The following is a 24135-nucleotide window of genomic DNA, read 5'->3' as shown; positions in this document are numbered from 1 at the left end:
GCAGGACGTTTTAATGATACAAAGACCTCTTATATACCAAAAGATCAAGGCAAATTTGGTTTCTCATGTCATGACCCCTTTAATATATTTCGTTGTGTTGTCTCATGTGGTCCTATGTTGGTCCTTTGTTGTTTTTATGTAGCACCATCGTCCTGGAGGAACGTTGTCTCGTTTTGCTGTGTACTGTACTAACTGTATATGGTTGAAACGACAATAAAAACCACTTGACTTGACTTGACTATATTTTAAAACATAATAATAATAATAAATATAATATATATATATATATATATATATATATATATATATATAGGCTGCTGTATATTGAAAATTTAAAGCAAATTTGAAAACCAAAATTTAAACAATTAAATGAAATAAGTTAAATGTAAAATAAAATAAATGACAAAAAAGCAAATAAGTAAAACATTTTAGAAATAAGCCAACAGCATAACCAGTTCACATCCACACAGCAATCACAATTAACACATTCAGTGAAGCCCCTCCCACTGCAATTCACTTATTAAATATTTCCATCATCCTACAGGTAAAGAAAGAGGAATAAGGTGGAATATAAAGAGTCAAGTGTAACAGCTGAAGTCCATTGACTAACTATTACAAAAATGATGTCAATTAAAGAGGAGAAAGAAGACTTGAGTTATCCAGAGACATGGATAATAAAACGTGAAGATACAGAGGAACAAAGAGGTTGGTGCACATTCTTCCATTCTTGATTCTTCATAATGACTGTTGAGGAATATTAAAATAAAAAAAAGTTCAAACTGTTGATTAGATCTGACAACTGTAGTTAGAAAATCATTGCAGTAAAACAAAAAGTACAGTTACTTAAATATCAGATATTACATTAAAATATATACTTGGTCTTTGCTGCTTACTGGGATTAAATTTAGGTTCAATTGACTTTCTTGTTTTACATTTGTCACAATTTCCTTTGTTCATTTTAGATATGTTGGAAGTGAAAGAGGAAAGTCAAGAACTGAATGACGTGGAGGAGAAACATCAGTGTAATAAATCTGATCCTTTCATAACTGGTGAAAAATCTTCTAGTTGCTCACGAACAGAAAATGTCTTAACGCAGATAAAAAGTCGAAGAACAAAAGACAGATTTTTTTTCACATGCCCTCAATGTGGAAAGAGTTTTGCACAAAAACAAGGTCTTGTGAGGCACCTGAGAATTCACACTGGAGAGAAGCCTTTCAGTTGCACTCAGTGTGGAAAGAGTTTCTCTCAAGAAGGAAACCTGACGAGGCACCTACGATTTCACTTCGGAGAAAAACCTTTCACATGTCATCAGTGTGGAAAGGGTTTTTTACATAAAGGAAACCTTAAGAGTCACATGTTAATTCACACTGGAGAGAAGCCTTTCACATGCCCTCAGTGTGGAAAGAGTTTTTTACATAAAGGAAACCTTAAGAGTCACATGTTACTTCACACTGGAGAGAAGCCATTTACATGCCCTCAGTGTGGAAAGAGTTTTGCACAAAAACGAGGTCTTGTGAGGCACGAGAGAATTCACACCGGAGAGAAGCCTTTCAGTTGCACTCAGTGTGGAAAGAGTTTCTCTCAAGAAGGAAACCTGACGAGGCACCTAAGACTTCACTTTGGAGAAAAACCTTTCACATGTCATCAGTGTGGAAAGGGTTTTTTACATAAAGGAAACCTTAAAAGTCACATGTTAATTCACACCGAAGAGAAGCCATTCACATGTCGTCAGTGTGGAAAGAGTTTTGCAATAAAACGAGGTCTTGAGAGGCATCTAAAAATTCACACTGGAGAGAAGCCTTTCACATGTCTTCAGTGTGGAAAGAGTTTCTTACATAAAGGAAACCTTAAGAGTCACATGTTAATTCACACTGGAGAGAAGCCTTTTGCATGCCTTCAATGTGGAAAGAGATTCACACAAGAAGGAAACCTTAAGACTCACCTACGAAATCACTTACGAGAGCAGCCTTTTGCACGTCTTCAATGTGGAAAGAGTTTTTTACATAAAGGAAACCTTAAGAATCACATGATGCTTCACACCGGAGAGAAGCCTTTCACATGCCTTCAGTGCGAAAAGAGTTTCTTATATAAAAGAAACCTTAAGACTCACATGAAAATCCACTATGTAGAGAAGCCCTTCGTTTGCCCTCAATGTGGAAAAAGTTTTGCAATAAAGCAAAATCTTGTGAGGCACCAGAGAATTCACACTGAAGAGATGCCTTTCCCGTGCACTCAGTGTGGAAAGAGTTTCAAACAAGAAGAACATCTACAGAGGCACCTAAAACTTCACACACTGTTATCTCTGATGTTGTTTTAACCCAAATAAATTAGGTACAATAAGCATAAATCCTAACATATGTTTTGGCTTAGATGGATACTTTGAATGCTGTCTTTCATTCAACTGCAATTTTTTTGAAACTTGTTTTAGGTCATTCTCATTGAATCACTTTGTATACTTGTTGAATTAACAAGCGTATTTGCCAAATCAACTGAAAAACATATGTTGAATCAACTAAAATCTGCATCATTAGTAACAAAATCTTTGATACTATGAAATGTAAATTAATTTGAATCTAAACGCATGTTTGACAAACAAATTTGTCTAAACAAACTATTTATTGTTTTTCTGATTTGCCTGATCCCATCATGCACAGTGGTATGAATACATTTTTGTGGTTAGTCTTATTGTTACAGACTTTATCTGTGCAGTTTTTGTCATCACTGTTAGTTAATAGTTGTGTAATAATGTTCAGAGCTCATCATTTTACTTCATGATGTTTGTTGATTGTCACCATTACTTTGGTGTGTGTGTCAAGTGATGAGGTCTGTGTGCATCCATCGATATTATCACATACTGTTTGCTTTGCAGTTGGCTAAAGCCTTAAAAGGCAAAGAGTGTATAGTGTTCTTTGCATAATGTATGTGGATGAAGTGCAAGAGTGTTTACATGAAACATTAAATTAACTATATTCATGTTATTTTAACAAGAGAAAATGCGACAAAAGACATCTCTCTCTCTCTCTATATATATATATATATCATGTATATGAGTGAAACAATATTTGTCATATTTTACTCATTATCTTTCTCATCAGTATAATGTTTTGACTGTATGTTGTAAATCATATTTCATAAGTTATGAAACTGGAACACTTCTAGTTTGTCAGCAGATTAAAAAGCACCTGTTGAGAGTTGGTTATTTTGTCTAAATGCATAATTAAATGTTTAGGATTTAAAACGACACCCATTGTGTGTTTTTCAAGCAAGCAGAAATTGATTCATTCGATTTTTTCAACACGGTTGTGGATTTGCGATCGTAAAATTCGTAATTCTTCAAAATCTAAATTTTAACAACAATCTCATCTAAATCTCCCAGATGGACTACATCTTACCACAATTCTCACCTGAAGTTTGATTCAGATGGCATGATTTTTTTTAGTGTACAACCTACATTATGGTCCTTCTATTCAGTAATGTGTTTTCCAGCAAGACATGCAATCATGTGCTGACATACTTTCATATTGCTGTTCTTGGCAAATATCTATAATAAATACTTTTGTAGGTAGTTAAAAGGATAGTTCACCCAAAACTGAAAATTCTGTCATGGTTACGTGATATGTTGTTCCATAGGAATTTCTCTCTACTGTGGAACACAAAAGGAGATGTTTGGCTAAATGTCAGTCCCATTCACTTTCATTCATGTTTTTCCTATACAATGAAAGTGAATGGTTACCGATACTAACGGTTTGCCTTACATCCCCTTTTGTGTTCCATAAATAAAAGAAAGCCCTATGGGTTTCCAAAAACAGGTGAGTAAGTGATGACAGAATTTTCATTTTGGCATCAACTATTCCTTTAAATTAGTTTAATGGTATCCCTTTATGTCAATGCTCTCTAGTTTAAAGTTAACAAAATAATTTAACGAAGTAATTAACAGATAAAATCCTGGAAGAGGTTATCTTGCTGCTAAATTAGTTATTGAAAATATATGATATGTATAATACAGATAAGCTGATATTTGTAATATTATGCATGTCAATTATTAATAATATAGTATTTTTTTTAATTGAGGTAAGTTGTTTCAAATGGAGTGTCGCACGGCGGCTGTGTGGATCTCCAACCATCTGAAGAGGCAGAATTTTGGATCTGATTTGAGTTTTGGAGCCATTAAAATATTTGTGTGAATAGAATGTATGTGACTATCCGACTGACTGGGATATATTCATTCAAAATTATTAGCTTTCTTTTTGGTCCTAAACTTTATTCTAAATGCCTGCTACTTGTACAAATTGGACAGATATGAAGTAAAAAATTGTTTTTTGTAAATAGATATGTACATGTAATTTATTTCTACAATTGCCTCTATATTTAAATCATATTTTAATCTATGAATTTCTACTCCGTACTGCTGAGTTTTTATTGTTGTTGTTAGGCAACTATTAATTTAAATAATAACTATAAAACCAGCAATGATAATAAAAAATAATTTAATCTGAGTAAATGTTAATTATGAATTATCTACTGAACATCAAGATTTGGTAGCAAACCTCAGAAAACAATTCCCAAAACCAACAGCATTAAAACTTTCTTCGAAGCTTCATTTTAATTATTTTTTATCTTTATCTACATCTCAAGGGGTGGGGTGCTCTGACATTGCAATTTGTGAGTGCCTTCTCCAATGTATAAAACATTGTGTGACTGTGGCAATGTTTTTGCAAAATAAAAACATTGCTGTTCCGAAGTGTTATGTCCACAGATGAGGCTAATGTTCTATCGAGATTTAAATCAACAAAACCTACAGTTGAAGCCAGAAGTTTACATACAATTAAATTGTCATTGAAATAAGTCATTAAAACAAATTTTTTATCCACTCCTTGGATCTAATATTAGCAAACTATAGTTTTGGCAAGTCATTTAAGAAATCTACTTTGTGCATGACATGAGTAATTTTTCCAACAACTGTTTATTGACAGATTGTTTCACTTTTAATTGACTATAGCAATTCCAGTAGGTCAGAATTTTACATATAGTAAGTTAACCGTGCCTTTAAGCAGCTTGGAAAATTCTAGAAAATTATGTCAAGCCTTTAGACAATTAGCCAAGTAGCTTCTGATAGGAGGTATACTGATTTGAAGGTGTACCTGTGGATGTATTTTTAGGCCTACCTTCAAACTCAGTGCCTCTTTGAAAAACAGAAGACCTCAGAAAAACTTTTTGGACCTCCACACGTCTGGTTAATTCTTGGGAGCAATTTCCAAATGTTCATCTATACACACAATAGTATGCAAGTATAAATAACAGGACCACACAACTATCATACCGCTCTAGAAGGAGATGCATTCTGTCTCCTAGAGATGAAAGTAGTTTGGTGTGAAAAGTGCAAATCAATCCCAGAACAACAGCAAAGGACCTTGTGAAGATACTGGAGGAAACAGGTATACAAGTATCTATATCCACAGTAAAACAATTCCTATATCGATATAAACTGAAGGGCTGCTCATCAAGGAAGAAGCCACTGCTCCAAAACCACCATAAAAACCCAGACTACAGTTTGCAAGTGCACATGGGGACAAAGATCTTAAGTTTTTGGATAAATGTCCTCTGGTCTAATACAAAAATTGAACTCTTTGGCCATAATGGCCATCGTTAAGTTTGAAGGAAAAAGGGTGAGGCGTGCAAGCTGAAGAATGCCATCCCCACCGTGAAGCATGGGGGTGCAGCATCATGTTGTTGGGGTACTTTGCTGCAGGAGGGACTGATGTGCTTCACAAAATAGATAGCATCAAGGAAAACAAAGTCATGATATTAGAGTGACCATCACAAAGCCCTGACCTCAATCCAATAGAAAATTTATGGGCAGAACTGAAAAAGCATGTGCGAGCAAGGAGACCTACAAACCTGACTCAGTTACACCAGTTCCGTTTGGAGGAATGGGCCAAAATTCCAGCAACTTACTGTGAGAAGCCTATGGAAAGCTACTCAAAATGTTTGACCCATGTTAAACCTTTTAAAGGCAAAGCTACCAAATACTAACAAAGTGTATGTAAACATCTGAATCACAGGGAATGGAATGAAAGAAATAAAACTGAAATAATCCATCCTCTCTACTATTATTCTGACATTTCACATTCTTTTTTTCTGATTAACATTTTTTATTGATTAATATAAATAACAAAGAAATGCAAAACACACACACACACATATATATATATATATATATATATATATATATATATATATATACAGAATCAACATTTAACCCACTATTACCCCTCCCAATCCCCAATCCCCAACCCGAACCTGACCCTCAACAACATCCCTGTGTTCACAAATGATTATACACACACACACACACAAACTAAAAATACTGTATGTAAATCATACAGATTTAAAACTAAACTCTCTCCAATGCCCCTCCCGAGAGCCCTCCAAAAACTCCATTTCCCAACAAACAAATCTAAGTAACCCAGCCTTCTAATGACACATCCTCAAAAGCCTCCACCCTCCCCATCTCTGTGCACCGATCCTGAAATGGGGCGCTCCAGCTGACCTCCATCCCCTTAAAATAATTTGTCTGGTCATCACTACACTGGTCAGAACCAATTTTTATGTGTTTATTCTCAACATCAATGACCGCCCCATCACCCAAAACACAGAGTCTGGGACAAAAAAAATCTGAGTGCCTAATACGTTATACATAACATTCTGAACCTTCAACCAAAATTCTTGGATCTTAACACAAAACCAAAAACATGGGTCATGGGTTCGCCACTGACCACATGATATTGATGAAACACCTAATGTTGTCAGAAGAGCTATGACCCCGTATAAACCCCGCCTGATCAATATGTATAAGAGATAAAACACTTGCTTGGATCTTTGTCCTTTTTAATTATCAGATTGATCCAGGCTTGTGTCATGGTTGGTGGAAACTTTCCATTCTTTAACGATTTCATATAAACTTCTAGCAAATGTGGAGCCAGTTCTGTAGCATAAGATCTAAAAGATTCAGCTTCAAAGCCATCTGGCCTGGAGCGTTGCCTGTAGACAAGGCCTTAATTACCTTGCTAAGCTCCTCCAAGGTTATCTCAGAATCAAGAGAATTTATTTGCTCAGTCATCAGTTTAAGAAGTACTAATAGATCCACAAAGTTTCTAATATCTTCATCAGTAGACGAAGACATGGAACTATAGAGATCAAGATAAAATACTTTAAAACCATTATTAATATCAATGGCCGAGGTAAATATTTCACCACCAGCAGATTTCACTTAGGGATGGTAGAAATAGACTCTCTCAGTTTATATTTATAGCCAAAAGCTTCCATGCTTTGTCCCTGTCTCAAAGTATGACTGATAGCCAAAACTCCACCTTCCGTGACAAAGTAGTATTTTATCTGTATTTTAATCGGGTCAATTCTCTGAGGCCATTAGATGACATCTGGTGCTTCAGCTCTGCTTCTGCCCTTTTAATATTCCCTTCCGTTTCCATGAGTTCTTGTGCTTTGGATGTTTTGGTGAATGAGGCATACTGTATGATACGGCCCCTAAGAACTGCTTTAAGTGCCTCCCAAGCCACACCCACAGAGGATACTAAGGACCAGTTGGTCTCCATATAAACATTGATTTCAGCCTTTATTACTTGTTGGAATTCAGGATTTTGCAAAAGGGATACATTAAAGCACCAACTATATGATTTCTTTTTCTCCATTTGTGGCAACACTTTTAAACATACCAGGGTGTGATCTGAGACTAAAATGTTTCCAATTGAGCAATCAACAACAGATTATAAATAAAAAATAAGATATAAAAAATCTATTCTAGAGTAAATCTTATGGACTGGTGAAAAAATTAATAGTCCCTACCAGATTGGTTCAAAAGTCTCACATCCTTTGAAGCATCAATGTTGCTCTAGGGGGCTTACACACTTTTGCTTCACTATGATCAAAGACTGAGTCCATCAAAAGATGAAAGTGTCCTCCCAATATTATATCATGAGGGTTGCCAGCAGCTTGCAACATCCCCTCAAGGTCTATAAAAAAAGCCCTGATCGTGTGCATAAATATTAGCCAAAATAAGACTTTGCCCCTGAATTTTTGCTCAAACAATAATGACTCTTCCTAATTTACCTTTAATCTGTTTGAGACATTTGAATTGTAGATGTTTACTTATCAGTGTAATGACTCCCCTGCTCTTACTTGAGCCACCACTAAATTCCCAAATTTTTCAGCTTCCTGCAGGGAAAGATGCGTTTCTTGAAGGAACACTATATCAAATTTCTTACTCTTAAGAGAAATGACCTTCCTTTTTTTATTGGGTGCCCCAACCCATTCACATTCCACGTGGAGAGAGACAATCCACTCATATTAACATTTTACATTTTGACATATGAGAAAAAAATAGATTCTGTGTCAAAAACAAAATGATAAAGACCACATTCCAACAATAGAGCAACAATCAAACCACGAACTTCCCCAAGAACCAAACAAACAGAAAAAAGAAAAACGTGCGCATTAACATGTTTAGCACACATGACAGTGCCAACTGGCGTCCATCTCTCTAACCCAAATAGACCATGTATGCCTATGAGAGCCCCCGTGACACATTTGCCATAAGAATGCTCAAGTCTGATGTTTCAGTACAAATTTTCAGCCAATAGGTGGAATAAACACAAAGAATGTGCAAATTCATAACCGTCCCAAAGGTGTGTTCCTCCACAAAACAAACTCCAGCCGCTAAATGGAACAAGCACAAAAAGAAACAAAAAAGGCACACAGTTCCTCGAACAGTCAAGTGAATGTTCAGTGATTCAGACCCACTCGGCAGTAACGCGAGTACCACAAAATAACTTACTCTATTGACTTTTTAACAACAATGCTTGCTGGGGACATGTTAATATTTTACGGCCATCCTATTCTCAATTTGGCTGGGAAAATCAGTACAAAAGCGATTTTCCGATGATGTATGAGTTTCTTGCATTCCTTGAATCGATCACATTTCACTCTTGTCGAATTTGCTGAATCTGGGAACAAGAAAATGCTGTGGTTTTTCCAAGACAGCCTTCCTTTACACCTTGCCTCATGTAAAACGAGATATTGGATTATCTCAGAAGTTTGGCCAGAATTGATTGGAGGCTGTCTCCTTCTGTGGATCACTGCGCCGGAACCCTGTGAGCTTGTTCGATTTCCAGCTTATGGCCTGTTATGTCGAGCAGACTCAGATGGAGCCTGTCCAGAAATTCCACCATATTCTGACCCTCTGCTCTCTCAGGATTTCCAACAATACGGACATTATTCCACCAACTACGATTCTCCATATCCTCCAACTTCTCCCAGACACGCTCCAAATCCGGCCTGGTCGCTAGCGGATTAGAAGCTAATTCCCTCTCCGATGGCTCCCAATAATCAATCCGTTTCTCAATGTCCCCCACTCTTGTAACCACCTCAGTGAATTTCGTCTCCATGGCAGTGATCAATCGACGTATTACAGCAAGATCCTCCAAGTCAGCAACGTGTCAGCATTGCTGACAAGTTCAGCAATTCTCACAGAATTTCCTGCACTTCACCAGCCAAATCTGCTCCAGAGCCCAAGGATTTTGAATTCTTTGACATATTGTCTTCCTAGAACAGTTATGGAACAGGGTGTATTGACTATAAAATTGACCATTATTTGACAATAAAAGTGTTAAAACTATCAAAGTGTGCAGAGCTCGCCATTCACACGTCCGCACCTCGCATGGTGTCATGTCACTCCCTGACATTTCACACTGTTAAAATAAAAGTAGTGATCTTAACTGACTAAAGATAGATCATTTTTTTCTATGATTAAATGTCAGGAATTGTGAGAAACTGAGTTTAAATGTATTTGGCTAAGGTGTATGTAAACTTCTGACTTCAACTGTACTTTTAGGAGGAACACCCCAACATTGTCCCCACTCACCATTCTAAACAGCACTGTGGCAGCAGTGGAGTCATTCAGGTTCCTGGGCACTACCATCTCACAGGACCTGAAGTGGGAGACACACATTGACTCCATTGTGAAAAAGGCCCAGCAGAGGTTTACTTCCTTTGCCAGCTGAGGAAGTTCAACCTGCCACAGGCGCTGTTGATACAGTTCTACACAGCAGTCATTGAGTCTGTCCTCTGCACCTCAATGACTGTCTGGTTTGGTGCAGCTACAAAATCAGACATCAGAAGATGACAGTTCGGACTGCTGAGAGGATTATTGGTTGCCCCCTGCCCCCCGCCCCTCCTTCAAGAACTATACACTTCCAGAGTGAGGAAAAAGGCTGGTAAAATCACTCCCACTCACCCAGACCCCACTCACCCAGCCCACTACTTTTTGAACTGTTGCCTTCTGGCCGATGCTTCAGAGCTCTGAGCACCAGAACCGTCAGGCACAGGAACAGTTTTTTCCCTCAGGCTATCCATCTAATGAACAGATAAATTGCCCCTTTGAGCAATAATTATGTGCAATACACAGTTAAGTCTATTTATATTATCCAACATATCCACTTCTGCCATTACATACATTGCACTGTACATAGTATACTGTATTTTTGTTCTTTATATAACGGATTTGTAATAGATTTACACTACGTGTTTGTATGTGGTTATGTATGAAGGTGAGTGTATGTACGTGTACGTCTGATTCTGACCTACCTCCTTAACCTAATCCTTAAACCTAAACCTTACTGACAGTGTCATAAAAAGCAAATGTGAGATGAAAAACACAATTGCATTATTTTGTGTTGCTTCTATACATTTTTCAGGACTCGTACCCCGGTCATTTGTATTGCATATGCAATACTCTCAGTTAGGCCACATAAAAATAAAGTCTATGACTAGGTTGTGAATGCCACTGTGGAAGAAATATGAGTTGTCGGAGACAGTAAGAATGCTACATAAACCAACCGAATTTAACAACATCCTCTCTTATACAATCTCCTCTCTTGATTTCATTCTAGCTAGGATAAAAGTTACTATTTACTTTTTTAATACTTAAGTACAATTTAATGTGAATACCTTTTTACTTTCACTCAAGTATATTTTTGGCTAAATTCTTGGACACTTAATTCAGTAAAATTTTCACTCAGTATCCATACTTTCACTTAAGTATAATCTGAGTACTTTTAACACCCTGGCTCTTCACAGAATTACAGTATATATGGCTTTTTAGTTACTGATTAACACAAAAAAAGACTCTAACAGGGGCCTGGGTAGCTCAGCAAGTAAAGACGCTGACTGCCATCCCTGGAGTCATGAGTTTGAATCCAAGGCATGCTGATTGGCTCCAGCCAGGTCTCCAAAGCAACCAAATTGTCTCAGTTGCTAGGGAGGGTAGAGTTACATGGGATAACATCCTCGTGGTTGCCATAATGTGGTTCACTCCCAGTGGGGTGCATGGTGAATTGTGCATGGATGCTGCTGAGAATAGCGTGAAGCCTCCAAACACACTATGTCTCCGCGGTAACGCTCTCAACAAGCCACGTGATAACATGTGTGGATTAACGTTCTCAGATATGCAGGCAACTGACTGAGTCACTACGCCACCACAAGGACCTAGAGTGCATTCCAAACTGGGGAGAAAAAAAACTCTTGCATGTCATATTCAAAAGGGTAAGGGCACTTCCACCTGAGCTGAATTATGTCTAACACCTGTCTCTAATTACAGTGAGCATGGGGAGGGCGGCATAAAAGAGCCAAGCTGAGTATTGTGAAGCTGAAAGAGTATTGTGAAGCTATTGTGAAAGTGTGGAGCTGATGTGTTGTGGCACCTCTGTAAAAACCCAAGTTACTCCATTAAACTGCTTACCTGAGTTGAAGAAACCTGGTTCCCCGTGTCCTCCCTGAGAATGTCTCTACACTGGTGCCGAAACCCAGGACCCCTTGAAGATGGAAGGATGTTGCCCCGTAGAGTCCTCCCAGTTGGCGGAGTTCCTCCAATGCCTCACTAGTCTGCATCAAAACCACCAACAAACCCTGCATGAGCTCCGGCAAGACCAAGATCACTGATTCGCTGAAGGAAGCCGTCCGGCTTGCGGAGGACCATATGGTGGTGACCCTGAGGGCAGAAGAGCCCTCCTACTCTCTCTCTCTCTCTCTCTCTCTCTCTCTCTCCCCCTTGTGTTTTCCCCTGTCTCGTTCCCTTCCAATCTTTCCTCTTGTTCTGCTCTCTCCCCAGGGCCAGTTCCTGCCTCACGCAGGCAAGGAGGATTTCCGCCACAGAGACCAGTACCCCGAGTGTGGGAGGCGACAACTTCACCTGCCCGATGCCCCGGTGGGGGCACCTGCCGACGCAAGTGCGGGCGTAGCACCTGGGCCAGCGTGCTGGAGGTGCAGATACCCAGGCCACTTCTGGGATCAGTGCCCTCTGATGGAGCTGGGGATGGTGGTACGGGTCTCCGACATCCCGCAGGCTGTCACTGACCAGGCCGGAGCGTACCGGATACCGGTAAGTGTCAAGGGGGGTACTCACCAAGCATTAGACGACACAGGTTGCAACAGGAGTTTACGGATGTGTTCTCCCCTCTACCAGGTCTTACGAACCTCATTCAGAACTGCATCAAGACCTTGCCGGGGGTCGGGGAACATAGCCACCCATACTGATTACCCGAGCACAAAAAGAAAATTGTTCGGGAAGAATTCGATGCAATGCTCGATATGGGGGTAATAGAGGAATCCCACAGCGATTGGTCCAGCCCAGTTGTTCTAGTGCCTAAGAGCAACGGGTCGGTACGGTTCTGTGTGGATTATAGGAAAGTCAACGCGGTGTCTAAATTTGACGTGTACCCAATGCCTCGCATTGATGAGATGCTCGATCGGTTTTATTCGACATTGGATTTGACGAAGGGTTATTGGCAGATCCCCTTGCCACCAATTACCTGTGAAAAAACAGCCTTCTCCACACCTTTTGGATTACACCAATTTGTGACACTTCCGTTCGGTTTGTTTGGGGCCCCGGCTACGTTTCAGCATCTCATGGACTGAATCCTCAGAAAGCATTCAGCTTACGCCGCTGAATTCCGAACAGAGTGTATCGAATCTCACCAGTTTACGTCCTTAAAAGTATTAAAACTAGCAAAGTACGCAGAGCTCGTTGTTTACAGGTCCGATCCTTGCATGGCTCCTCTTTACAATAATGTTTCAACAAAACATGTTCAGTTGTACAGTGATATGAGAGAAAAAAATTGCAGAAAGCAGGTTATTCACATTGTGAAAAGTGCTTAAAAGAAGTGTTATGCTTTGATTGCACTGGATGTAAGTTAATTGTACAAATCAATGATACATTGATCATGGCAATACATGCGGTTCATATGGAAGAGTTACTGAAATGTTTATTTGACAAGTTGAATGAAAGATGCAACCACCTCTTATAAGAAAAAACTTTTGCATAGTTATTCACACAGACTCAATTCTCTAAGGTGGCCCCAATGAAAATCATAGAGGGATGTTTTCCCTCTGTGACCGTGAGCTGCATGGACTACCTTTACTATTGCGCACCATCTTCATGTTCACATGTGTGACTGGAGTGACCTTTGACCGAAGATAATTTTCTGACAAATACTCTCACTCCTCTAAAGTCCATGCTAAGAGCTTCAGCTCAGATAAGTCTGTGAGTTAATTCTGATCTGCAGACATTTCTTACAGTAGAGAACATACTCATGACTCCAACCAGGATCACAACTAGGTCATGGGAACATCTGATATAGATATTTGATATAGATATATGATATAGAGATATGATATTTGGACTCAGATATAGGGTAAGTTGGTCTAAATCTGAATCTCTTGCTTAACATCATATTGACCTACCACAGCTTTCCATCCTGGCTCATTTCAATGGCCCAAGCTAGGTATCAGATATTTGCACCAAATTTGAAAGATTTTGTGAGAGTAAATTTTGACCCTCTAATGCAAATATTTCTTGTGGTATAGAAAGATGGGCTTCACTTCATTCGTCAGGAAGGTCAATGTAATAAAAATTAATTGCACTACCAAAATTAATGATTTACTGCAATAGAATAGAATAGTCCCCCTTTCTTACTTTAACATTTTGTATGTAAGACTTTTATTTGGAATGGTAAATGACCTAACATTCTAGCAAATTTCAAAGACCTGTTGAGAGAGGTGATTTAGGCCTACCAAACATTTTGATTTATTACTATGCTTTCAATCTTAGACACCTGGCCCACTGGTCACTCCCACCCGAGAGAGCCCCTCCTTTGTATAAGACTGAACAATCTGTCCTCAATCTCACTATTGCAAAATGTATCCACCAAATTGGCTAGAGAAGTAAAAATGCAACCAATTATTTCACACTTACAGGCAGTTTGGATAAAAATGTCCTGTCAGCTTGGTGAGTTTATAAAGTTTTTTCATCTAAAGTCGGACCCAGTGTGCTGAATTCTGGTGAAGTGCCACCATTCAGCATGTTTATGTCTATAAATCACCTGTGATTTTCCTTTGACATCACATCCTTTTTGGCTAAATTCATGTTTCATATATTTAAAACCTTTATGCTCACTCAATTTAATAGCTATTCAACACTTTTAATAAATATATATTTTTTAATCCATCCATCAATGTCACATGTTACAAATACATTCAACACTATGCGTGTGATACAATATTTATACACTATGGGGAGCTTTATATGTGTGTGTGTGTGTGTGTGTGTGTGTGTGTGTGTGTGTGTGTGTGTGTGTGTGTGTGTGTGTGTGTGTGTGTGTGTGTGTGTGAAATTTTGCCAGTAAAAAAAAAAAAACAAGGTTCATCGTATAAATAAGGTTTGTTTTTATGATTCTTCAGGAGATCAAACAATATATGTTTCCACAATAAGACAAACAGATCATCAACATACTTGACACTACAATGTCCTTCAAAATGGGCAGAGCCAAAACAAATGAGAAATATAAAGACAGTTAACAGTTCAGAGAAGTCATCACAAAAGGTACAGCTTACATCATTATTATATTTAAATGTAACAAAATAATGTTTCGCTGGGTTGATTCCATGTATGAGTTTAAATGATACTTCCTTAACTTTATTTGTAATTAGATACTGATTAGGCACAAGCCAAACCTTTTTGCAAACAATTATGTCTGTACAACAATTCCAGTATGAAGAACACACATATGACAGAGTAACAACAACTCTTTGGAACAGAGCTCTTAAGGACATACTTCGAGAGTGAAAGGAAAACCCGATTTTACCTAATTAATTTATTATATTTAACAGGGACCCTTGTTTGGTTACTAGCTATTGTCTGTTATTTAAAGAGCATACAAACTTCAGGTGATATTGCTACTAAAGCTTTTGCTTAGTCCCATGGTGTTACAGGGATATTATTATAAAGAGTCAAAAACTCATAATAATTTAAACGAAAGCTATTTAAATTAAATAAGTTATCCACCAATAACCACTTTTTATACCTGCACAGCCCTTTCTATTGAGGACTCTTATTTTGAAATAACTTTCTTTACCAGTTGTGCTGCCATCATTTTGTTTAGTTCCAGCAGATAGTATGCAGAGGATAGCTGCCTCTGTATATGAAATATTGCATTTGACGCCTTTCCTGAGATATTATTCGTCTGTAAGTAATATAAACTTGATAATTTTTACATTAAGCACAATTTTATTCAATAGAGTACAAACATTTGTATTTTAAAAGTGTTATTTTAAGAAGATAAATGCCAGAGTACTCTGCCTGCAAATATTGTCTTATTTGGGCGCTACATGTTCCTAATACATGTAGATTTATTAGTGTATTTTGTGTGGTTTTACATTTGAGTCTTGAGAGATTATTGGAATCCCATACAAAATATTAGCTTGCTGTCTAGCTTAGCAAACACATTGTGAGGAAAGTAAAATATATTTTAAAATCGAATAATAATAATGATAATAATCCCTCACGTTGAGTGATGTCTGGAAACAGTGCCTGTTTTGCAAATGTTTTTTTTAAAATTAATTGTTCCCAACAGGAGACTTGATTAATGCAGGGGCTTCTCTATCGCATGCTTGTTTTTCCTCTGCGCTTTTTTACGCTTTGTTTTCTTTCCCACACCTTGTGCCTCAGTTGCTTCATTAAACTTGAGGTGAACCGCGGTGACAATACATACCGAACCGTGGGTGGCGAACAGTACAGTTCATTTTTTTTTTTTTTTATTTTTACAGAGAACCATTACATCCCTAATATACAGGATATTGTAAACCGAATTTGAAATCCAAAATGTAAACACAATTCAGTGAAATAAGTTAAATGTAAAAACTGCTATTTGTTTCTTATGAGGGACAAAAAAAGCAAATAAGTAGCACATTTTTTAAATAAGCCTACAATTTTACCAATATTGTGTATATATAGGTAATATTGCAATAACAATTCATACTGTCAGTGAAGCCCCTACCACTGCAATTCACTTATAAATGTTGGAAATATTCCCATAATTTTACAGGTTAATAAAGAGGAGTACAGTTGCATTTTAAGAACAACTCCAAGTGTAACAGCTGAAGTCTAGAGACATACTATTGCAAAAATGATGTCGATTAAAGAGGAGAAAGAAGACTTGTGTTTTCCAGAGCCATGGATAGTAAAATATGAAGATACAGAGGAACAAAGAGGTTGGTGTCCATTATTTATTGTTCATAATGACTGTTGAGTAACATTAAAGTAACAAAGTTTCAAACATTTCTCTATATCTGGCAGCTGTAGTTGGATAATCATTGCAGTAAAAAAATAAAAATCTTCATAAGAATGATAGAACTAATATTTCATATATCAGAGTAGGGCTGGACGATTAATCAAAAAGTAATTGAAACCGAAATTCAGAAGCTCTAACCGATGTAATTTTCCCTTTTCGGTTTTTTAATCCTGTTTCTACTTTCCCCTTAAAAACATACTACCGCATGTGTAGTCACTTGACTCCACCCCGCCCAGTCAGCGGCATTGGAGAAACATTGAGGCGAATTCAAACACCGAGTCAACTAAGCAACAGGAGCAGCTTATACCAAAGAAAAACGCAGTGTCTGTCGTTTGGACACATTTTGGCTTCATTAAAGAAGACACCGAACAAAATGAAGTCAACTGTAAACACTGCAGAAAAACCGTTTCAACGACCAATGGTAATACCACAATCTGTTTCAACACTTGGAGCACAATCACGTTACCGAATACGAGCAGTGCATGGCTCTAAAAAGAGAGAGACTGACAAGTGCCTCCACAAAGCAGGTGTCGATAACACAAGCATTTACAAATGCTACACAATATGAAAAGGATTCAAGAAGATGAAAGAAATAACTGACTCTATTTGTTACTACATCGCGAAGGATAAGGCTCCCATAGCTACAGTGGCGCGCAGTGGGTTTAAACACCTCGTTAAAACTCTCGACAGAAGATACACTGTGCCATCGCGACCATATTTTTCCCAAACTGCGCTGCCCAACATGTACAAAATATGTCGCAAAAAGGTAGCTGTTGAACTGAAGTCTGTCAGTTATTTTCTACTTTTGACTGGCAATATTTAAAATAATTTTATTTACTTTGCAAAAAATGCAAGTTATTTATTTTCTACCTTTTTAGGAAACTTGCTGTTTACATTAAATCTGAAATGTGACCTTTTTTTCATAATACGTTTTCATTTCAAGCAATGTGTGCTTTGATTTTAATTGTTTGAAATATTCAACCATAAATAAATAACCACAAATAGTTTGTTTCCTTCAATTATTTGAAAATCTCAAAGATAAGAAATGCACTCTTTCATTAGGAAAAAAATATCCCACCTTTAATAGTTGAGCATATTTACAGTACAAACCTTGTCAGTAAACGAATGAATCGTTCATTAATAGTAATTGAGATAAAATGATCAATTAATCGAGATTTTGATTTTAGGTCAAATCGTCCAGCCCTATATTAGAGAATACATTAAAATATATACTTGGCCTTTGCTACTCACTGGGATTAAATGTAGGTTTAATAAAAAATGTTATTTTACATTTGTCACAATTTCCTTTGTTCATTTTAGATATGTTGGAAGTGAAAGAGGAAAGTCAAGAACTGAATGACGTGGAGGAGAAACATCAGTGTAATAAATCTGATCCTTTCATAACTGGTGAAAAATCTTCTAGTTGCTCACGAACAGAAAATGTCTTAACGCAGATAAAAAGTCGAAGAACAAAATACAGATTTTTTTTCACATGCCCTCAATGTGGAAAGAGTTTTGCACAAAAACGAGGTCTTGTGAGGCACCTGAGAATTCACACCGGAGAGAAGCCTTTCAGTTGCACTCAGTGTGAAAAGAGTTTCTCTCAAGAAGGAAACCTTAAGAGTCACCTAAGACTTCACTTTGGAGAGAAGCCTTTCACATGCCCTCAGTGTGAAAAGAGTTTTTTACATAAAGGAAACCTAAAGAATCACGTGATGCTCCACACTGGAGAGAAGCCTTTCACGTGCATTCAGTGTGGAAAGAGTTTTGCAATAAAACGAAATCTTGAGAGGCACCTAAAAATTCACACTGGAGAGAAGCCTTTCACTTGTCTTCAGTGTGGAAAGAGTTTCTTACATAAAGGAAACCTTAAGAGTCACATGTTAATTCACACTGGAGAGAAGCCTTTTGCATGCCCTCAATGTGGAAAGAGATTCACACAAGAAGGAAACCTTAAGACTCATCTACGACATCACTTCGGAGAAAAGAATTTCACTTGTCTTCAATGTGGAAAGAGTTTTTTACATAAAGGAAATCTAAAGAATCACATGATGCTTCACACCGGAGAGAAGCCTTTCACATGCCTGCAGTGTGGAAAAAGTTTTGCAATAAAGCGAAATCTTGTGAGGCACCAGAGAATTCACACTGAAGAGATGCCTTTCCCGTGCACTCAGTGTGGAAAGAGTTTCAAACAAGAAGAACATCTACAGAGGCACCTAAAACTTCACACACTGTTATCTCTGATGTTGTTTTAACCCAAATAAATTAGGTACAATAAGCATAAATCCTAACATATGTTTTGGCTTAGATGGATACTTTGAATGCTGTCTTTCATTCAACTGCAATTTTTTTGAAACTTGTTTTAGGTCATTCTCATTGAATCACTTTGTATACTTGTTGAATTAACAAGCGTATTTGCCAAATCAACTGAAAAACATATGTTGAATCAACTAAAATCTGTGTCAGTTAACTGCATCATTTGTAACAAAATCTTTGATACTAAGAAATGTAAATTACTTTGAATCTAAACGCATGTTTGACAAACAGTATCGCCCTAAATGTTGAACCATCTAGCTTAACAAATTTGTCTAAACAAACTATTTATTGTTTTTCTGATTTGCCTGATCCCATCATGCACAGTGGTATGAATACATTTTTGTGGTTAGTCTTATTGTTACAGACTTTATCTGTGCAGTTTTTGTCATCACTGTTAGTTAATAGTTGTGTAATAATGTTCAGAGCTCATCATTTTACTTCATGATGTTTGTTGATTGTCACCATTACTTTGGTGTGTGTCAAGTGATGAGGTCTATGTGCATCCATCGATATTATCACATACTGTTTGCTTTGCAGTTTGCTAAAGCCTTAAAAGGCAAATAGTGTATAGTGTTCTTTGCATAAAGTAAGCAAGTAAAGTGAAAGAGTTTTTAAAAAACGTGTTGAATTAAGTTTTTTGTTGTTTGAACAAAAACTGTTAAGGCTACATTTCTTAAATCAAGCAGTTTTCATTTATTTTATCTGTTACCAGTTAATTTATATATATATATATATATAATCTCACAAAAGTGAGTACACCCCTCACATTTTTGTAAATAACTGATTATATCTTTTCATGTGACAACACTGAAGAAATTACACTTTGCTGCAATGTAAAGTAGTGAGTGTACAGCTTGTATAACAGTGTATATTTGCTTTCCCCTCAAAATAACTCAACACACAGCCATTAATGTCTAAACCGCTCACAACAAAATTGAGTACACCCCTAGGTAAAAATGTCCAAATTGTGCCCAATTAGCCATTTTCCCTCCCTGGTGTGATGTGACTCATGGCACTCATGGAACGTGGAAATAGAGACTCCAGCCACTATTGTTAATTGCATTTCAGGGGCCAGAGCGTCTGACATCAAATCAAATTTACAAGTGCTGGCTAATGCTAAATGTAGATTTTCTAAAATTGTTATCCATGTCGGCACTAATGACGTCCGGCTTCGCCAGTCGGAGATCACTAAAGATAATGTTAAAGAAGTTTGCGAATTTGCTAAAACAATGTCAGACACTGTAATATGCTCTGGTCCCCTCCCTACTCTTCGTAGTGACGAAGTTTATATTAGATTAATGTCACTGAATGGCTGGATGTCTGAGTGGTGTCTGAAGAATAAAATAGGATTTATAGACAATTGGAAGAGTTTTTGGGGTAGACCTGACCTGCTAAAGAGAGACGGACTCCATCCCTCCAGGGAAGGTGCCGCTCTCCTCTCTAGTAATTTGGCTCATAGTCTTAATGATAGTATATGACTAACTGGGGCCCAGGTCAGGAAGCAGACAAACTGGTTAATCCGAACGTCTGCTAGCTGCCTTGAGACGTCACACAGGTCACATAAACTACAACACATAGAGACTGTATCACCTAGATATCTCATAGAGACTGTTTCTGTTCCCTGAACTACCAAACACAATACGTTCACCAAATCATTTAGAAACAATTTGATTAAGGTCAAACTTGAACAAAACAAACAAATTAAAAATACACATCATATAAAAATAGGACTACTAAACATTAGATCTCTTTCTACCAAAGCACTAATTGTTAATGAAATGATTACAGATCATAGATTGGATGCACTCTGTTTGACTGAAACCTGGCTTAAACCGGATGAATATATTAGTTTTAATGAATCTACTCCCCCAGGTTATTGTTATAAACTTGAGCCTCGTCTGAAGGGTCGAGAGGAGGTGTTGCTACAATTTACAGTGAAGTTTTTGGTGTTAATCAGAGGACAGGATATAATTGTAAGTCTTTTGAACTAATAATGCTTAATGTGACACCGTCAGTTATAAATAAAAAATCTCTGTCGTCTTTTGTCCTTGCTACAATGTATATAGATCACCCGGGCCTTATTCTGATTTCCTTGGTGAATTTGCAAATTTTTTAGCAGATCTTGTAGTTACTGTAGATAGAGCTTTAATTGTTGGTGACTTCAACATTCACATAGATAATGAAAATGATACATTGGGATTAGCATTTATCGATATTCTCAACTCTCTTGGAGTCAGACAAAATGTAACAGGACCAACTCATCACCATAATCATACGCTAGATTTAATTCTGTCATATGGTGTTGATGTTGATAATATAGAAATTCTGCAGCAGAGCAATGACATCTCGGATCATTACCTTGTCTCTTGTATGCTGCAATCAGCTAATGTTACTCAATCTACACCACGCTATCGTTCAGGTAGAACTATTCTTTCGACCACTAAAGATAGCTTCACTAAAAATCTTCCAGATCTATCTCATACACTCAATAAACCCCAAAGCCCAGAAGAACTTGACGAAATAACAAAAAATATAAATGCAGTCTTCTCTATCACTCTTTATATTGTTGCCCCACTTCGATTAAAGAAAATTAAAGAAATAAGCCCTGCGCCATGGTACAATGATCACACTCATGTTCTCAAGAGAGCAGCTCAGAAAATGGAGCGCATGTGGAAAAATACAAAATTAGAATTATTTCGTGGTGCATGGAATGATAGTGTCTGTAGATACAGACAGGCACTAAAAGCTGCCAGGTCAAGCATATTTTAGTAAACTCATAGAAAATAACCACAACAATCCTAGATGTTTATGCAATACTGTGGCTAAAACTAAGCTCTTAAAAGAGGTATCCCCTGTAATATCAGAACCTCTTCTTAATATTATTAACTCCTCGCTATGCTTAGGACATATTCCAAGAAACTTTAAAATGGCAGTTATCAAACCGCTTATTAAGAAGCCACAACTTGATCCTGGAGAATTGGCTAATTTTAGACCAATTTCAAATATCCCATTTATGTCAAAAATACTAGAAAAAGTAGTATCCTCTCAAATATGTTCATTTCTACAGAGAAATAGTTCACACGAAGAATTTCAGTCAGGATTTAGGCCTCATCACAGTACATAGACTGCAATTATCAGAGTTACAAATGACTTGCTCTTATCTTTGCTTTTAGATCTTAGTGCTGCATTCGACACGATAGATCATGACATTCTCTTGAATAGGCTAGAGAATTATGTTGGCATTTGTGGAGTTGCATTAGCATGGTTTAGGTAATATTTAGCAGACCGCTACCACTTTGTCTATGTAAATGAAGAATTGTCAAACCAAACAAAAGTAAAATATGGAATGCCACAGGGATCAGTTTTAGGGCCTCTGCTTTTCTCCATGTATATGCTTCCCCTGGGAGATATTATCAGGAATCGTGGAATAAGTTTCCACTGCTATGCCGACGATACACAACTTTATATTTCTTCAAAACCTGATGAGATTTCACAATTCTCTAAATTAGCAGCGTGTATCAATGAAATAAAAGATTGGATGGCCAGAAATGTCCTTCTACTCAATTCTGACAAAACAGAGGTACTAATTATTGGACAAAATCTTCAACAGTGAAGAACTTAGGTGTTATATTTGAAACCAATCTCAATCTCAAAATCTATGTTTAAACACTGACCCTTAACACTTACTTAGTTTAATAATTTTAAATCATAACTATATGTTTAACTATACATAAGTAATATTTACATTATATTCATGATATTAGCCAGAGGGGAACTGGCTCCCACAGTGAGTCTGGTTTCTCCCAAGGTTATTTTTCCTCCATTAATCAACATCTTATGGAGTTTTGTGTTCCTTGCCACAGTCGCTTTCAGCTTGCTCACTGGGGTTATTAATACAATTACTATTTAATTAATTATTTTTAAACACGATAAACAATCATATTTTATCTAATTACACAATGATGATTCATCGACATTATAGACATTAGTTTTATCGTCTGTTAATGCCCGATCTTCTGTAAAGCTGCTTTGAAACAATGTGTGTTGTGAAATGCGCTATACAAATAAAATTGACTTGACTTGACCAGATTCAACTCATCAGGTCATTAGTAGGGACTCCACGACCTGAATTGGGTGTGTCAGATAAGGGAGATAAACAAAATGTGCATTGTAGGGGGGCCTCCAGGAACAGGGTTGGGAACCACTGCTTTAACGCAATTGATTCATTTAAAAAAAAACAAAAAAACACGTTTGTATTAATCACGATTAATGTCATTTATGATTAATACAACATAAACTAGCATAAACACTGGGAGAGCAGAACCTTTGTAATGTAAACTCAACAGCGCTTCCTTGTCAGTGATAAAATGATGGAGAAAGAACCTCTTAGCGCTATTTAATGTGCAAAAAAAGCCTAGATTGGACTTGTGATAGAAATAAGTTTTCAGCCTACGTAAAGAACATTTTAATTACCATAGAAGAACTTCAAGTCTTAACTATCACCAAAATGCAGAATGAGAAGTTTTAGTCTGCAAGTGCTTTTTATGTGGAGTTCAAAGCAGTGTTTGACAATGGTGCCGACGCCCTGACGCAAATCATGAACGCAGCTTCACGATTGCTGTAGGAAAGTGGATAGCCACATTCTACCGGGTGTCTACCAATCTCTTTGTGATGAACTACAAACAAAAAAATATTTTTATTAAAAACTTGACTGACAGCACTATTTATTACTTATATTTATTGAAACATTACCACAAACTGAATTTTTGGATTGATTATAATTTCTGCCAGCATTTAGAGTAGAAATAAAGCATGGACAATGTTAGTGTAACATTTCTATTCATGTTTTTTTTTTATATATAACTTTGATAAGAATAGTTAAATCTGCTATAATATGTTGGCTATTTTACATCAGATGTATCATTTGGCTGTTCACTTTTAAAATTCCTCTTATTTTGTAAATAAATAATGTGAAGAACTAGATGTGTTTTGTGATTAAATATATTTTCTATGCTTACATAGAATTTTACTGAATATTTTCTTAAGTTTTGAGAGAAAAGGGATAAAACGGGATAGAATCAATAATGTAAGGTTAACCCATGGTTATCTGCAGGTACAGTGC

At 37.1% G+C, this 24135-nt stretch overlaps 1 protein-coding gene across 1 annotated transcript in view; it reads left to right on the top strand.

Annotated features, from left to right (window-relative positions):
- Positions 1 to 19603, top strand: part of LOC127648959 (zinc finger protein 271-like) — a 49882-nt gene extending 30279 nt beyond the window's left edge. The window contains exons 4-8 of the mRNA XM_052133820.1: positions 1173 to 2295; positions 3377 to 3440; positions 12182 to 12451; positions 16911 to 17118; positions 18018 to 19603. Coding sequence (XP_051989780.1) covers positions 1173 to 2295; positions 3377 to 3440; positions 12182 to 12451; positions 16911 to 17118; positions 18018 to 18952 — 2600 coding nt within the window. The 3' untranslated portion in view covers positions 18953 to 19603. The remainder of the gene's footprint in view (positions 1 to 1172; positions 2296 to 3376; positions 3441 to 12181; positions 12452 to 16910; positions 17119 to 18017) is intronic.
- The last annotated feature ends 4532 nt before the right edge of the window (positions 19604 to 24135 follow it).

The sequence above is a fragment of the Xyrauchen texanus genome, chromosome 9 (genome assembly GCF_025860055.1).
Source record: "Xyrauchen texanus isolate HMW12.3.18 chromosome 9, RBS_HiC_50CHRs, whole genome shotgun sequence".
NCBI classification, from domain to species: domain Eukaryota; kingdom Metazoa; phylum Chordata; class Actinopteri; order Cypriniformes; family Catostomidae; genus Xyrauchen; species Xyrauchen texanus.
This window is presented reverse-complemented; position numbering and strand designations above follow the sequence as displayed.